Here is a 17,430-nt window from a genome sequence, read left to right on the forward strand (position 1 = left end):
ATATTGATAAATCTTATAACTAATCAAAATTTTTGTTGATAAAATTTATATCTTAAATTAATATTTTTTAGAATATTGATAAATCTTGGTAGACTCATAGTCCCTGGAGTGAGTGGATCCAGATGGATCAGACGGGACAAGTGGGGACCGTTTATATAGCAAACTATTGCGAGGCCGAGAACGACGTCTCTGTCAAAAAACCTAAAAATTAGCCATTATTTCAGTCCGTACAATTAGTCATTCAATTATTATCTGTGAATAGATGTTTATGGTCCTTGGCCATAGCTTTATTGATTATAGATTTACAGAAAAAAAAAAAAGAGTTTGAATCTCGATTAAATCGAACAATATCTTTTTCTATCGTGATCAACTATAATTTCTTGATTTATCTCTTCATAGATGATCATGAAGCCGACTGTGTAGAGTCGCTAAGGTGGCGGATTCCCCCTTTTACAAAAAAAACAAGTAGATATTTTTGACCCAAGAATATAATTGAATTGGTTACGACATAACAAAATTATTGAAATGACCAAGAGTTAATTCCAGCGAAGTTGAGGTAATATCTATTAGTGTCAGTCTTTAGTGTCAATTCGGATTGAATGAGATTCGAGTTGGATTCAAGTCAATTCGAATCAATTAAAGAAGGTTGCATGATCATCATGCATGGGATATGCGAACCTGTCACACACTTTTATTGGATGGAACCTATCACACACACTTTTATTTTTTATTTCTTTGTGAGCATCCCAAACGAAGCCATCCGCCGGAGGTGAACTGCTTTCGACGCCCTCCTCGCCGACCATCATGGCCTCTTCCGGCGGCGAGGGCAGCGGGCCGCTGGAGAGCGTCCTCAACGACGCCACCCTCCCCTGGGGCCGCCGCATGTGGCTCGCCTCCCTCATCGAGATGAGGCTTCTCGTCAGCCTCGCCGCCCCCGCCGTGATGGTCTACATGATCAACTACTTCATGTCCATGTCCACCCGGATCTTCTGCGGCCACCTCGGCAACCTCGAGCTCGCCGCCGCCTCTCTCGGCAACACCGGCATCCAAATCTTCGCCTACGGTCTCATGGTACTGGAATCGGAAGCCTGATTAATTATTCCTCGATTCCACCGTTTCTTCTTCTTCTTCTTCTTCTTCTTCTTTGTCCTTGGCAGTACTGACACGAATATGTGATGTGAAGCTGGGAATGGGGAGCGCCGTGGAGACGCTGTGTGGGCAGGCGTATGGGGCGCACAAGTACCAGATGCTGGGGATTTACCTGCAGCGGTCGACGGTGCTACTCATGGCGACCGGCGTGCCGCTGGCGGCGATCTATGCCTTCTCGCGGCCGCTGCTGGTTCTGCTGGGCCAGTCGCCGGAAATCGCCAAGGCGGCGTCCGTATTCGTCTACGGGCTGATTCCGCAAATATTCGCGTACGCGGCCAACTTCCCCATCCAGAAATTCCTGCAGGCGCAGAGCATCGTCGCGCCGAGCGCCTACATCTCGACGGCCACGCTGGTGGTGCACCTGCTGCTCAGCTGGGTAGCGGTGTACGAGATCGGGATGGGGCTGCTCGGGGCTTCTCTGGTGCTCAGCTTCTCGTGGTGGATCATCGTCGCGGCTCAGTTCGTGTACATCGTCGCCAGTCCCTCGTGCCGTCTCACCTGGACCGGCTTCTCCTGGCAGGCCTTTTCCGGCCTTCCCGAGTTCTTCCGCCTCTCCACGGCCTCCGCAGTCATGCTGTGCCTGGAAACTTGGTATTTCCAGGTCCTGGTGCTCATCGCCGGTCTGCTCGAGAACCCTGAGCTGTCCCTCGATTCTCTAGCTGTTTGGTGAGCAGAGCACTTTTCCTCCTCACACGATCAAACTCCTTTAATTTCCTTAATTTCCATTGTTCAAATTCAATCCATGAACATTTAATTACAAGAATTTAAGACATCTGATTGATGAAGCGTCTTTAATATGTGAGGAAGACGTAACAGATCAGAGCTGGAACACTAACTCTCTGAATACAATTCGTCCTTTATCAACTCTTGGTGCCAACTTTCCCTTTTTCGATTGTTTGTTGCAGCATGACGATCTCTGGTTGGGTGTTTATGATCTCAGTTGGGTTCAATGCCGCTGCAAGGTCTGTCACCCTCTTTGTCTGCTGGTCCTTTTATATATCAGTCAATTCCATATATTATTTTCTATGCATTATGCACAGTTAACGTGCATGGCTATAACTTATGTCGTCTTTTATGTTATAAAAAAAGTAATTTATGTCGATACGTACGTAAACAGTTAGATCTCAGGAACAGAGTAAAAACCTTACGATAATCCTTTGACTGTTACTGCATCCAAACAGCGTGCGGGTTGGCAACGAGCTTGGCGCTGGGAATCCAAAGTCAGCAGCCTTCTCAGTGGTGATCGTCACAGTGCTGTCTCTGATAATCTCCGTCGTAATCGCAATAGTAATCCTCTGCCTTCGTGGCCACATCAGCTACATCTTCACCGAGGGTGAAACCGTGGCGCGCGCTGTCTCTGATCTCTGCCCCTTGCTCGCCGCTACCCTCGTACTCAACGGCGTCCAGCCTGTGCTATCTGGTGACTAGCTCGTTGTCTATATCTTCTAAATTCTCAACGCGAACTTGCTCCGATCCTCCTGCGACCAGTGAAGAACATGATCACTAGCTTTGCAGGTGTTGCTGTTGGCTGTGGATGGCAAGCTTTCGTGGCGTATGTCAACGTGGGCTGTTACTACATAGTCGGCGTTCCCTTTGGCTCGCTCCTCGGCTTCACGTTTGGCTTGGGAGCGAAGGTACAGACAGTGAGATCGCAGATAAGCAATTAAGTCAAAATTTGAAGCTTCGTTTTGAACTTGTGCCTCTGTGCAGGGGATATGGGGCGGCATGATCGGTGGAACAGCCATGCAAACAGTGATTCTGCTGTGGGTCACTTTGCGGACCGATTGGAATAAAGAGGTAAAGCTATATAAAGTTTATTGAAGCTTACAGCTTACTGGTCCAGTTAATTAAGATGGTGAAATCAGATAGAACATCTGCTCGCAGCATGCAGATTGAGCAGTGCAAATCGGTTAGAAACTGAAAGTGTTTAAGAATCATTAATCGTTTTGCAGGTGGAGAAGGCTCAGGAAAGAGTACAAAAATGGGAGGACAAGAAGCGGCCCCTCCTGACGTAGCCAAGGGCTGCTGCTGCTATTGTTGTCCGGCCGGTAAAGTAAGCAGTGGGAACAAGATCGCGTTCATGACTCTCCTCTTCTTCTTCTGCAAGAGGGAGGAGAGAGGCTATTTATCGTAGCTGTTTATTGTTTCTTGTCCTTTTCTTGACTACCGTATAATGTCATTTAAGGTGCTCTTCGAGCATTAATTGTCGATTTATTGTGGTTTGTCGTTTCTCATATCTTATGTTGTGTTTATTCAGAGAAATAAATTTTCATTTGTAGCTTCTCGATTTACCATCTCATAATATAGGTTGATCATGTGAGAGCGTTGGAGTGATGAATTCCACTTTATTATATATATAGATTAACAATGTGAGTGTGTTTTTGATGTGTGATCGGTTAATTGTATCGAGTATATACATAGTAAAATTAGAAAATAAAATAAATACGCAATGGTAACACAAAGATTTTACTTGGTTTAAAAATCTCGCTTCTACTCCATGGCACTCCCAACTAGGTCTAATATTAGCACCCCTTTACGAGAGGATATGGGGGTAAACCTTTACCATATGAGGATGAAAATCTGATTCAACAAAGGAAATTTTACAAATTTAACCCCTACTCAGGGAGTGTTGGAAAAATATGAATGAAAAAGTGATGGATAAGATATAGTGCTGACTCTATTTGAGGCTCTAGGTAAACAAAAAAACCTTTGATACTATTTTAAAAAAATCCTTGTATTTTTTCATTTAGACTTGGGATTGACAATGGTGGATTTAAACATGTTATCATCTACATATGTACAAAATGAAAAAATCAATACAATCCCTCTAAATGAAGATCGCAATAAGACTAAACCAGCTATTATCTATCAATAATTAAATGAGTCTTTTTAGACACAGAACAAAAATAAATAAATCATATGTTTTATTATCTAAACTAGAACAGTTGTAAATGATAGAATGGAGATAAAAGGGAAATCAAAAAATTTATGATGGTAAATACATTTAAATAAAAGCTAAACTTAATGTCTATTAAGGAAGCGAAATGGTAAAAGTATCTAACTTGTTATTGCTCAAAAATAATAAAATCTTCCATTTTGATCGGGTACAATGTGGATGAATGCATCAACATTTGAATTTAATCAAGCAAAGAGTATAGTAACATCAGCCGGATCAGCATAACATTGTTAGGTGTGATTTCTCAATTCCCCAATCTCAACGAGTGAGAGAAGCAGAGAGAGAGAGTTGGAAAAGGGAAAGTGGGAAAACTTGAAAAAAAATAGCATTTTTATTTTGCATTGTATGGATAAATTTTTTTTAATTTCATGTTCTTACTGATCAAAAGAAAAAGCGTCACCAACAGTGAAGAAACGTAATAAGAGAAGGCTAGAGTTAAGAGATATTGAAGAGGAATAGATTAGATTTTATAAAATAATATACATAATTAAAAATAAATTTAAAATATTAAAAAACCTCTTTATGACTCTATCGGTTGAAATCATAAAGAGATTTTTTGTCTTCTGCATTAAGGTGGAATTAGCCACCCAACGATCCTATACGATCGATCCCACGACCATCATAAATAGATCTTTGCAAAACCTGAAGTTTTAACCAAAGAATGGAGATCATGTAAATCTTTTATCGCATGAGTTATATTCTTTTTTGTTCTCTTAAAAAATATACATAAAAATATATTTAATATATTAAAAATAATGGATTGTTGCTCACAACATAAATAAATAATTTTTAAACCTATAAAAAAATTAAATTATAATTAAATATAACTATTAATTAGTAACGTAGCAAAATTTAATCACAGAGTCTTTTTTATACTTTATAATTTTTATTAAAAATTAATTATTAAATACTTTCAAATTAGAATAATTAATAGAATTTATTGATTTAGTTTGGTTTTTATATTGAAGTGGGGTGTAGCTCAGATGGTATAACATGTTTTTAAATTTTTTAAGATTTAATATAATTGCTCATAACATAAAAAAATAATTTTTATGCTTATACAAAAAATTATAGTTAAATACAACTATTAGTAATATAGTAAAATTTAATTTTTTATGCTTTATAAAGTTCCTCTTTTATTAAAAATTAATTAGTAAATATTTTTAAATTGAAATAATATTAATAAAACACCAAACTAATTTATTAATCATTGAATCAGTTATTTAAGAGGTTTAACTCATTATATTTATTTATTTATTTATAATACTTCTAAAATTGAAGATCAAGGGTATGATGATAAACAGGCCAAGTCAAGTCAAACTTTGAGGTGTTCAAGTTTATTTAATAAGGTAACTAAGTCAAGTCAAGCCGAACCTAAAATAAATTAAGTTATTAAAATGATTATTCAAGCTTGACTTGATTTATTTTTATAAGCTTGATTCAAGCTTGGCTTAAACTTGGTTCGTTTAGATATATTATCGAGTTCTCAATTCAAGTTTGTTTGATTCTTTGAAACTTTTACTTGTTTTATTAGTTATTGAGCTTGATAATTCAAAGTTATTTATTTATTTTAAAATATTTTTATTTATTTAACATGTTAATAAAAAATTTATTAATGAATATGATTTACGAACATTATTTTTGAATATTATTTACGAACGTTGTTTACCAATATTGTTCGTAAACTTTGTTCACAAATATTAATAAGCTGAATACATATATGTTCAAACTTGTTTATTTAATTTAATAACTTGTTCAAATTTATTTATTTAATTTAATAAAATATTTAAATTTAATTAATTAATTATTATTATTTATATTAAATAAATATAAATAAATTCTTATCAAATTGAGAATTAAATTTATTCATAAATATTTGATTATAAATTTATGATAAATGATTTTGGTTTATTAAATAAGTTGTTGGGCTGCCTCCTCTAATGGGCCCATCAAAAGGCGTGGGAGGTTCCATGCTGCCGCACGTGCTTTGAGCATGAGATCTTGGGAGATCTCCCATCGAACGCTGGATTCGCTTTATATAAGAAACCTCTTATCGCCTCGCTTCTTTCCTTTTGGTTGCTTCCCTCCCGTTTCTAGGGTTTAGTCTTTTCCCCACATCGCAAGGCTTCGATCTGCAAAGATGATGCAGCAGGCGGGAGGGATGGGTCAGGGTGCGATGGGCGACCAGCAACACCAGGGGCAACAGTGGGCTTCGATGCCTCCGCCGCCGTCGCAGGCTCAGTATTACCAGATGCAGCCGCCGCCGCCGATGTGGAACAATCAACCCTCGCAGGTGCCCCCGCCGGTGCCGTACCAGGCTCCTCCGCAGGTGCCGTACCAGGCTACTCCGCCGGTGCCTATGATGGCCCCGGCGGTGTCGCAGCCGGCGTCTGCAGATGAGATCCGTACGCTGTGGATGGGTGACCTGCAGTACTGGATGGATGAAAATTACCTATATGGCTGCTTTGCCCATACTGGAGAGGTCGCACTTCCTTCTCTCTCATTTGTTGAATATTTGTCATGACTTACTTTTTTTTAATCTAGGCTTGTTTGCGAATTTTGAAGGACAAGTTCTTTGTAAACGTAATTTAAAATTAAATTGGGTTTGCGTCCAAGATAAGCCAACGCTAATCCCTTCCCTTCCTCGGGTTTCACTCTCTGATTTGTTCTTCTTGTTGCATAATCTGGCTGATTTTGATGTATAACTTATTTGTTTTACAATAGCAAATGTAGCACTTCTGGTGGATCAAGAAGCCTTTGTTGCATTATTTCTGCTGTGTGTAAATTATGTTTTATTCTGACCTGCTGAAATTGATTCTCATCGGCTTGGGTTATATGTGTCATAATGTTTAGTTGCTTTATTATTTTATCTGAAACCTCTTTTTTCCCATCTCAATCTGAGTTTGTTCTCTCTATAAAGAACGATTTCATATGCGTAGCTGGTCAACAAAATTTGTTTTGTTTTGATGATAAATCAATAATGACTAGTTTTTTGTTAGTATCTCTATTTTTTTACAGTAACTGATAAAATTCATGATGCTTCATTTTAGTTATGTTATTTTCTTAAATTTACATTGTCTTAATAAGAACTTAGTTTGTTCTTTGATGATTCATTTGTCCTTATCCTTTGAATAAGAATAGCAAGATCAACAAGCTGTCAGTCTCAGTAAATTGAGCCATGGAAATCTCTGTTTTCCTTTAACCTTTCTAATTGTTGTTTATTTGGAGGGAAGGAAATAGAAAGAAATTGAAATAGTTTTAGTGAAGAAAGAAGAAAAGAAATGAACTTTCTTATCTTATTTCCATTTTTTTCATATATTTTGCTTACTTAGGTGGAACTGGATGTTGAGAAACATTCTACCTTGCTTATTTGTGTTCATGAACTTTCTTATCTTCTGTCATTGCTTTCTTTGATTCTTGTTTGAATCCTTAATTTCCTTTATCTCTTCTTGTTTAAGTATTCAAGACAAATCCGTTAATGTCAGTCCCAAGTCCGGATGAAAAAGGATGAGGGTTACGTGTTAGGTTGTCAACCATCATTGACTTTCAAGCAAATGTTTAATGAATGGATCCATCAAACTGTTGTACTGATGTTAGGTTGTTTTCCAGAAGGAACGTATTACAGGGTCTCACTGTAAAGTCTCAGTAAGGACTGTTATATTTTTATGAGAACTTGAGTGTAATATTAAATATATAAAAGTTCTTACATCATAGGTTGGATAAGAATAAATATTATAAAAAATTAATTGTTTAAGATATGAAACATGAAACTTAGGAACGCTTATTCGTAAAACAATGAAGGTAGTAGATACGATGATTAGGAGAAGAATTAATATTTTATATGTACAAGAGATAAAATGAGTAGGAGAGAAGGCAAAGATGATAGAGAATTTAGGTTTTAAGTTATAGTACATAAAAAGGAGTAAAGAAATGGAGTAGGTATTGTCGTAGATGGTTCGCTAAAGAATGAAGTAGTAGAGGTAGTTAGAAAATAGAATGAGATTATAGCTTTTAAGATAGTGATGGTGAAAGAAATATTAATGTAATTAGCTTATATACACCTCAAGTATGATTAGATGAAACACCAAATTTAGATTTTGAGACGACCTAGGTGAGGTATTATAAAATATTCTATTAATCGAAATGATTTTAATAGAAGGGGATTCAAATGAATATGTAGGAGTGAAAAATGAGAAATATAATATGGTGTTTTTGGGTTATAGGGTTGGAATAAGAAATGAAGGAAAAATTATATTGGATTTTGCGATAACATATGACTTTATACTAACTAATATGTTTTTTGAGAAAAGAGAACACTTGGCCATGTTTAAAACGAGAATCATAAGTGCTTGTAGTGTTTGATATACGACTCAAGTATAGTATCAATAGAAGAAAAATGTGCACGACTCTTAGAATTAAATGGTAGAAGTTAAAGGATGGAAAACAAAACATATTTAAGAAGAGGGTAGGAGTACAAGTATTAGGAGAAATACACAGTGATTCGAATACAACAGGGGATAAGATGACATTAAAGTCGAAAATAGTAGCCAAGAGTGTGCTCAGTGAGTCAAACGGACATGCATCACCAAGTAAAAAATCTTATTGCTGGAATGAGAAAGTACAAGAGAAGGTGAAGAAAAACGAATAACCCTTAATGTATTATACACTTGTAAGAACGAAAAAATTTTAAGAAAGTAAATAGTATCCAAAAAAGATGCCAAGAAAGTAGTGAATAAAGTCAATAATGAAACTTTTGAATGCTGATATCGAAATTGAATATAAAAGAAAGGGAAGGAGACATTTACATAATAGCTAAAGCGAGAGAGAAAAATAAAAGATTTTACTCAAATAAGATATATTAAAGATGAATGCGCTATGATAATATAAATGATGAGGAAATAAAAGAGTGATAGAAGAGATATTTTTATCAACTTTTTAATGAAGGTTTAGACGATCAACTTAACTTAAGTAATTTAAGTAGGTCAAATAAGTATAAAAATTTAAATTTTTATGATAAAATTCAAATTTTAGTAGTAGAACAAGTTTTTAGTGGAATGCAAAATGGGAAAATAATTGAACCATATAATATTCTGATAGAGGTATGGAAGAGTCTAGGGAAACAAAGCATTGAATGACATACAAAGTTATTTAATCTGATATCGAAAGCAAAAAAAATTCTTGATTATTGGAGAGTAAATATTTTAGTTCATTATATAAAAACAAAGGAGACGTATAAAATTGTACAAACTATTGGGGTATTAAATTAATGAGTTACACTATAAAATTTTAGGAACGAGTAATAGAAAAAAGACTAAGGAAGGAGACTACGGTGATCAAAAATCAATTTGGACTTATGCTTGGAAGGTCAATAATACAAGCTATACATCTTTTCAAGTAACTAATTAAAAAGTATCCGTAACTGAAACAAGACTTATATATGGTATTCATCGATCTAGAAAAAACTTATGATAGAGTTCCAACAGAAATTATATGGAGAATTGTAAAAAAGAGAAGTATTAGCATAACGTCTATTGAATTAATTACGGACATGTATAAGGGTGTAATAACAAGAATGAAGACTTTAGGCAGATTAATTGAAGTATTTCACATAAAGATAAAATTACATCAAAGATCAACTTTAAATCCTTATCTTTTTACATTAATTATGGACGAACTCACTAAACGCATCCAAGATACGATATCATAGTGTTTGTTCTTTGTAGATGATATTATTTTTGGTAGATAAGACACATGAAGGAGTAAATACTAAATTCGAATCTTGACGGAAAATGTTAGATATAAAAGATTTTAGATTTAGTAGAGTAAAAATAGAATATATGAAATTTAAATTTAATAATATTATGCATGATGAAATAATTATTAAGATAGAAGATAACGAGTTATTTGTAATTGAGAACGTTAAGTATTTAGGATTTTTTTTTTTTTGCAAAAGGATTGAGGGATTAAGAGATGTCTTATATAAAATTCAAACAGGATAGTTGAAATGAAGGAGAGCATTAGTTGTTCTTTGTGATCGTAAAGTACTTTTAAGATTTAAAGAAAAGTTTTATAAAACAACGATTAGACTTGTTATATTATATGGAACTGAATGTTGACTATGACTCGAGTATATGAGCAGAAGGTGAGACTTGCAGAGATGAGGATATTAAAGTGGATGCGCGGATTATAAGGATGGACAGTATAAAAAATGAAAATTTTATAGAGAAAGTCGGAATTGCATCTACGGAGGAAAAACTCTAGAAGACACATTTAAGATGATATTAACATATACGTAAACTACTAATAAATATTTTAATTAGGCGATGTGAAATTGACAAATGTGCACATCAAACAAGGAAGAGGAAGATAAAAAAACTTAATTAGCAATAATAGATAAGATAAAATTTATTTAAATATAAATGATAATATACTAGGAGATAAAGGCCCAATGGTGTAGAAAGATCCATATACTCAATTCCACCTAGTGGGATCAAGTTTGGTTGTTGTTGTTGTTTAAGGACTTAAGACATTGTATTCTACCAATGGTTTAAAAAGGTTACCGATTGGTTCTTTTGATTATGAATAATGATACCCACAAGATAACCAACAGATAATAAGTGGTCACATATAGTATAATCATGTTTGGTTTCACTAACCAGCCAATTTGTTTATGAGAATTTATGCTGTAATCATGTTTGGTTTCATTGACCAGCCAATTTGTTTATGAGAAATTTTTTGTGATGCCCTGTCATAAATGAGCCAGACTTGTTGACTTGTTTACACCATGTTTGTTGAGTAAGTTGCTTATGTTATGTGAATTTTATTATTTGTGTTCATTTTTTGTGTGTGCTAGACTTTGAGGCCAAGATTCCTTTTCTTCCACTTGGGTGATTCATTTTCATCCTCAATATAATTTGTGTGTGCTAGACTTTGAGGCCAAGATGCCTTTTCTTCCACTTGGGTGATTCATTCTCATCCTCAATATAATTATAATTTGTATTTTAGTTTACATAAGATATTGTTCTTTAATTTTGACATTACCTATTAATATATTGTGGATTTGTCACTTATTAAAGGAATCATACTTGTGTTTCAGATGACAGAACACGACTATGATCCACAATCTTATGACTAGATTGTGATAGATCCTTCTAGTGCTGTATGTTTTGCTCGAGAGGGAACTTTGATATGAAATGCATACAGCTTGCTGTGTTGTTCTAGTTTTTTATATGAATCCTTACCAATTTACTTTTGCCTTTGAATTTTTTTATTATCTTTTGCTTCTTTCTGTGATTGCATAAAGCTGCTTCTCTTTTGATACATATAATATTGCATTGGGGATAATCTGACTTGTGATCACTCACTAAATGACAGGTTGTTACTGTAAAAGTTATTCGGAATAAGCAGACTGGGCAATCTGAGGGATATGGTTTTATTGAGTTCATAACCCGTGCAGCAGCTGAACGAGTTCTTCAAACTTACAATGGGCAAATGATGCCAAACATTGAGCAAACTTTCAGGCTTAATTGGGCAACATGTGGAGCTGGCGAGAGACGTGGAGATGATGGGGTTGACTACACAATTTTTGTTGGTGATTTGGCAGCTGATGTTACAGATTACTTGTTACAAGAGACATTCAAGAGTCGATATCCATCAGTTAAGGGTGCAAAAATTGTGACAGATAAACTTACTGGGCGCTCTAAAGGCTTTGGCTTTGTTAGATTTGGGGACCCAAATGAACAATCAAGTGCTTTGTCTGAGATGAATGGAGTTTATTGTTCAACAAGACCTATGCGAATTGGTCCAGCTGCTAACAAAAAGAATTTGGGTTCTCAACAATATTCCGCTGATGGTGAGTAAAAGTGAAACCATTTTATTACCTTTTTTCCTGTAATTTTACTATCCAGATGCTTTCCCATGTTTTATTGAGTTGGACCTATTGTTTCTTTGATGGTTCCATGTCTTGTCTTGTAATTTATTCTTTGAAAAGTGTCTACTTTGAAAGACAATTGTTGAATGTTACTCTTTGATTGCCCCCTCACTTGAATTATAGCGAAGTATTTCTCCAATTGATATTCCTTCCCGCATGCACTTTTGTGAAATTTAGGCTCCTTTACGCATAGTTCTAGAAAAGACTTATATAAAGACTCATGTTGTCTCAGAGCAGGATGCCATGTGCCTTCATATAGGGCTTGGAATTGACTTCAGCTGAGATCCATATCTCCCCATTTAGGTCAGTGTTCTTGATTATATAACAGCTTGGTCCTTTCATGTTTGTGGCATCTTTTGCTACTTTCCCTTCTAGTTAGAGTGTATTTCCAAAGTCTATCTACGCTCTCAATTTACTTCAGGCGCTTATTCTGTGGCATCTTCTGCTACATTTCCTTTTAATTTCAATGGTTTATTCAAAAGCTGTGTATGCTCCTGTTCTTTAGATTCAGCACTTTAATAGGTTTCCATTCCATTTTGCAATTAAAATTGGCGGGCCATCCCCACCTCTTGGGGCATGATGAGGGAGGTGTGGGTTGGGGTTGAGCTATGATAATAAGCACACAAAAATTTTATTAATGTGTTTTGAAGTTTTAAGTTTGCATTGAATTACCTGGACCAAGAGGACGGACTGCACAATTTTGCATCCCCATTTGAATTTTCATTCAAGATCTTCCCAGCTTATGTGGCAGTGCTGCACTAATTGATTCATGAAATTGTTCCCCAAGTATTATAAATTAAGTATTAACTGCATGGTTTTGCATGAATACAATGAATTAAGTTTTGTTGCACAAGTAGTATAACCATCAGTTGATTGGACAATTAAATGGCGATTAATATGCATTCTCAGATGCTATGGATAAAGGGTATATTTGCAACCTTGGAGGGGTCTTGTTGGTTTGTTCTATTGAAAACACTATAGGTTGCCATGTTCAAGGTTTCACATTTGATGACTTCCATTGAAGGGAAAACAAATTCAGCTTGTCCCTAGTAATCTGATAAGATTATTATACTTTGGCATATGTGTTGCATGCATTTTGATCATCCAGTAATGTATCACCAAGTTTGGTCTCTTCCAGGGCAAAAGTTCATATGCATAATGTATACCTAAATGATTCGGGGAAGTTTTCTTCAAGAATTCATGTGTTCTTGCTTGCAGGTTCTAACCAGAATTTTCAAGGAGTTGAATCTGACAATGATCCAAACAATACCACTGTGGGTGTTTTTATTGTTCCTTTTTTTTTTTTGCAAATAATAGAAGGTAATTGTGCAACCAATTTTGATTATTACTACCTTGGCTTTTAGATATTTGTTGGCGGGCTAGATCCAATTATCACAGACGACCTGTTGCGGCAAGCTTTTGGTGTTTATGGGGAGTTGCTATATGTTAAGATACCTGCAGGCAAGCGTTGTGGGTTTGTGCAGTTTGCCAACAGGTTTTGCTTTCAAGATGTACATTATCATTCTACCATATTATTTTGTTCCTCTGGTATTCACATTTGTGTCTATACTTGATTTTGATTTTTTAGGGCCAATGCAGAGGAGGCTTTGAGACAACTAAATGGAACACCCTTGGGTGGCCAAAATGTCCGACTTTCTTGGGGGTCGTAGCCCTGCAAATAAACAGGTTTTAGTAGTTATCGGCATGGTTAAAATTGTTTGCAAAGTATTCTAGACCACAAATCATCATAATTTGCATGCTTCTCATAACAGCCACAACAAGATCCCAATCAGTGGAATGGAAACTACTATGGATACACACAAAGCTACGAGACATATGGATATGCCGCTGCACCTCAAGATCCTAATACATATGGATATGCTGCCTATCCTGGGTACAACTATCAGCAACAACAGCCACAGGTTAGCATTTGTCTTGTTTTCTTGTTAATATCGTTATATCTTAACGTAGAGAACTATCCTGGTAGCTCTTAAGCATTTTTCATTGTAGTATGGCATGGTAGGTGGAAAATTTGGTATGGCAGTTCCTGATTGCATCTCAGATCCTCAAATGATGTCATGCAAATACATACAATAAAGATACTATACTCAGATTCTTATGTGGCATCTAGTGATTGTTATGCTTAATTTAACTTGTAGCTCGTCATTTTGAGGCTTGATTTTTGTTTTCAGTGTGGCCAAGTCAATTTTAATATTTTTTTTAGTTTCTTTATACCTTTATGATTTTCTTTGGAACAAGAACTACATTTTTGGCTAGAAGAAAGTTCATATAATAATTGGCTTTTGATCTTGCTATGCCTTCCATCTTAAACTCCATCTTGAAGGAACTAACTTTTGTCTTGCCATGCAGTGATTTATTTTGCTTACTAAATGAGCTGAGAAAAACCTTGTGGTATCTGGGATCCAATCCTAGCCGATGAATCTCGTGCTTTATCAACACATGCGTGGAAGGATATTCTGATCTGTCAACTATTATTCTTTCATAAACTAGGTGCAGCACTGTAGTTTTCAGATTTATGATGCGTAGTGTGGAACTAGATGTTTATTGACAATGTAATAATAATTATCGGATCGAACCTCCTTTGACTGTTAAAGGGATTACTCAGACGTACAATATTGTAATTCCTGTATCCTGCATGCCTATTGAGGTATGTACATTAGCTTTTTGCACTGAGTGATTGTCCATTAAAGGATTGCTTAGATTCATGGTTTATTCGAGTATTTCTCCCTTATTATGTGACCAAGTCCTGGTGTTTTCCCTTTAAATTTCTTTTTTGCTTTATTTCTAAATGTGCTTCTGCCTGAATCAGGAGCTAGGCATGGTGTGCCATTTTCTTCTGATTGCTGACGAGTTCTTCGTCTATTGAAGGGAATATCAAATATCATCAGATCATGCACAGTGGAATTTGGAGATGATGAAGAGCCCGACAAGGCTTTTATTTGAATCTCGAAAAGCTTGTTTGAGACATTTCAGCGTGAAGCCTGCAGGCGATACAGAGTGCGGTTTGGAACAATGTAGAACACATTGCCGGTGTTGAGCTGTGCGTCCAGGCGGACGACCAGCCGCGGGTTCTTGAACACCTCCGGGCGGGTGATGAAGTGTCGGGGGTTCTTTGCCATGATATCGGCCGCGGCCATCGGCTTGCGGTGGACCTCCACGAACCCGCCGGGGTGCACCAGCTTCGGTATGCCGTTCTCCCTCCGAGCAACGCCCATGATGGTTGTTGACTGCCTAGAGGCTTCAAAATGGAGGGAAAGGGCGCGAAGACTCATCTGGCCCTTCCATGCTTCTTGTAGCAGCCACTGGCGTGAGCAACAAAGTGAAAGCCCTCGTTCTTCTCATCCTCTCTCTCTCTATTCTCGTATTCATTGGTCGACGTTTCCTATGGACTGTAACTTGAGAAGAACAAGGGCCTCATTTGTTGCTCACGACATGGCAGCTATAAGAAACATGGAAGGGCCAGGTGAGTCTTCGCGCCCCTCCCTCCTTCACTTCGAAGACTCTCGGTGTCGGAGAGGAGGAGGAGCACCACCACCACCAGAACAATAATCATCATGGGCGTCGCTCGGAGGGAGAATGGCGTGCTGAAGCTGGTGCACCCCGGCGGTTTTGTGGAGGTCCACCGCAAACCGATGGCCGCGGCCGAGATCATGGCGAAGAACCCCAGACACTTCGTCACCCGCCCGGAGGTGTTCAAGAACCCGCGGCTGGTCGTCCGCCCGGACGCGCAGCTCAACACCGGCGATGTGTTCTACATTGTTCCCAACCATACTCTGTATCGCCTGCAGGCTTCACAGTGCTGAAATGTCTTAAACATGCTTCTCCGATATTCGAATAAAACCTTGTTTGTCTCCATTTTTGTCCCCTTTTCATATTTGCAACTTCAACATCATCATCAGGAATTTGATAGGAGTCAAGAAAGCTTTTGAAAGACTTCTTGAAGGTCAAATGAAACCGCCAACTTCAACATGAAAATACTAGATTTTGAGGCGTAGAAAGAAAACTTTCATCACTTTCACTACTCTAGTGACTAATTTGTCATCTTCCTTAGACCTCTTGATTCTAAAAACTTATTTTTTTATTCGATAAAAATTAAAAAGACGTTAAAAAAAATCAAAAGACCACCTTATCAAATATTTTATATCGAAAATTCCTCTTATTTCAGTGATGATGTAATAGCTGACACAATATAAAAATAAAAAGATAGAGTATTTTATTTTAATCAAAATTATTATATATCTAATAATATTATATCAAAATACATTTTATTAACTTTGTTCAAACTATTTAAACACCATTACAATCACATTGATCAAAAATATTTTAAAATAATAATAATAGTTATCAAGTAGCTATTAAATAGTTGTAATAGCTACCTATACTAAAAAAATAAGATCTTTTGGGATGAATTTTAAAAAATAATTCATTGTAAAATTTTTGTGTGATGAAAAATTTTTTCATGGATAATAAGTCGTCGTCAAATTCTGCGACGAAATAATATAAATTCAAAATAAATATTGCGACAAACTTATGTTTCATCGCCAAATTCATTCCAATTGTACAACAAAAATATACTTCATCATAAAATTCACTTATATGTAAATCTATGACGAAATCATTTTTAGTCGTACATCTATCATAAAAATTGAATTTTATCGTAGATCTATGATGAAAATTGATTTTTATCGCAGATCTGCAATGAAAATTGATTTTCGTCATAGATGTGCGACGAACCCAATTTCGTCACCAATTTACGATGAAAATGGATTCATTGTCGATTTGCGACGAATACATTTTTCATCACAGATCGACGATGAACTTATTTTTGTCGTTAAATTTGTCAATGAAAATTTATTTTCATCGCAGTGTTGCGATACATAGTAATTTTGATAAATCTACGATAAAAATTTTTCGTTGCAAAAAATATTTTTTTTCTTGGAACCTTTCCATTTCTATATTTGATTATGTTTACAAATATCTAGTTTATAACATACACAATAAACTCAACCCAACACATCAGATATGATATTCCAACACGTCATATTCGACCATCCAAACAAGTCATATTATACAAGTCAAAAAAAACTTTTCAAACAAACATATAAGTCACATTCCATACAACACAATATATTCTAATCTAACAAGTTAAACTTAAATAATATCAAACAAGTTATCATATCCAATATTCCAATCTAGCAAGTCATCATGTATATCCAAATGAAAGTATCTCATACCAAACAGTCTCAAACTACGACAAGATACAAAAAAAAATATCATTGTCATCCACGCCATACACTTTCTTCTCCTTCCATATTTCTTCTTCTTTTCTTGCATCAGAAAATAAATAAATAAAAAATATCATTTTATACAAGAA

At 35.9% G+C, this 17,430-nt stretch overlaps 1 protein-coding gene and 1 pseudogene across 1 annotated transcript; both read left to right on the forward strand.

The window, feature by feature from the left end:
* Positions 1 to 732: 732 nt before the first annotated feature.
* On the forward strand, positions 733 to 3,391 carry LOC141826638 (protein DETOXIFICATION 40-like). Its single transcript, XM_074713904.1, has 7 exons — positions 733 to 1,071; positions 1,184 to 1,815; positions 2,055 to 2,111; positions 2,331 to 2,569; positions 2,665 to 2,783; positions 2,860 to 2,946; positions 3,102 to 3,391. Exons 1-7 carry the CDS (start codon positions 805 to 807, stop codon positions 3,162 to 3,164), a joined length of 1,464 nt encoding a protein of 487 aa, XP_074570005.1. The 5' UTR covers positions 733 to 804; the 3' UTR covers positions 3,165 to 3,391.
* A 2,788-nt stretch (positions 3,392 to 6,179) lies between these two features.
* On the forward strand, positions 6,180 to 14,745 carry LOC141827619 (RNA-binding protein L-like; annotated as a pseudogene).
* Positions 14,746 to 17,430: the final 2,685 nt, after the last annotated feature.

Source organism: Curcuma longa, chromosome 4, assembly GCF_044706935.1.
Source record: "Curcuma longa cultivar G26 ecotype Majalengka, Jawa Barat chromosome 4, ITB_CL_G26_1.1, whole genome shotgun sequence".
In the NCBI taxonomy this organism is placed as follows: domain Eukaryota; kingdom Viridiplantae; phylum Streptophyta; class Magnoliopsida; order Zingiberales; family Zingiberaceae; genus Curcuma; species Curcuma longa.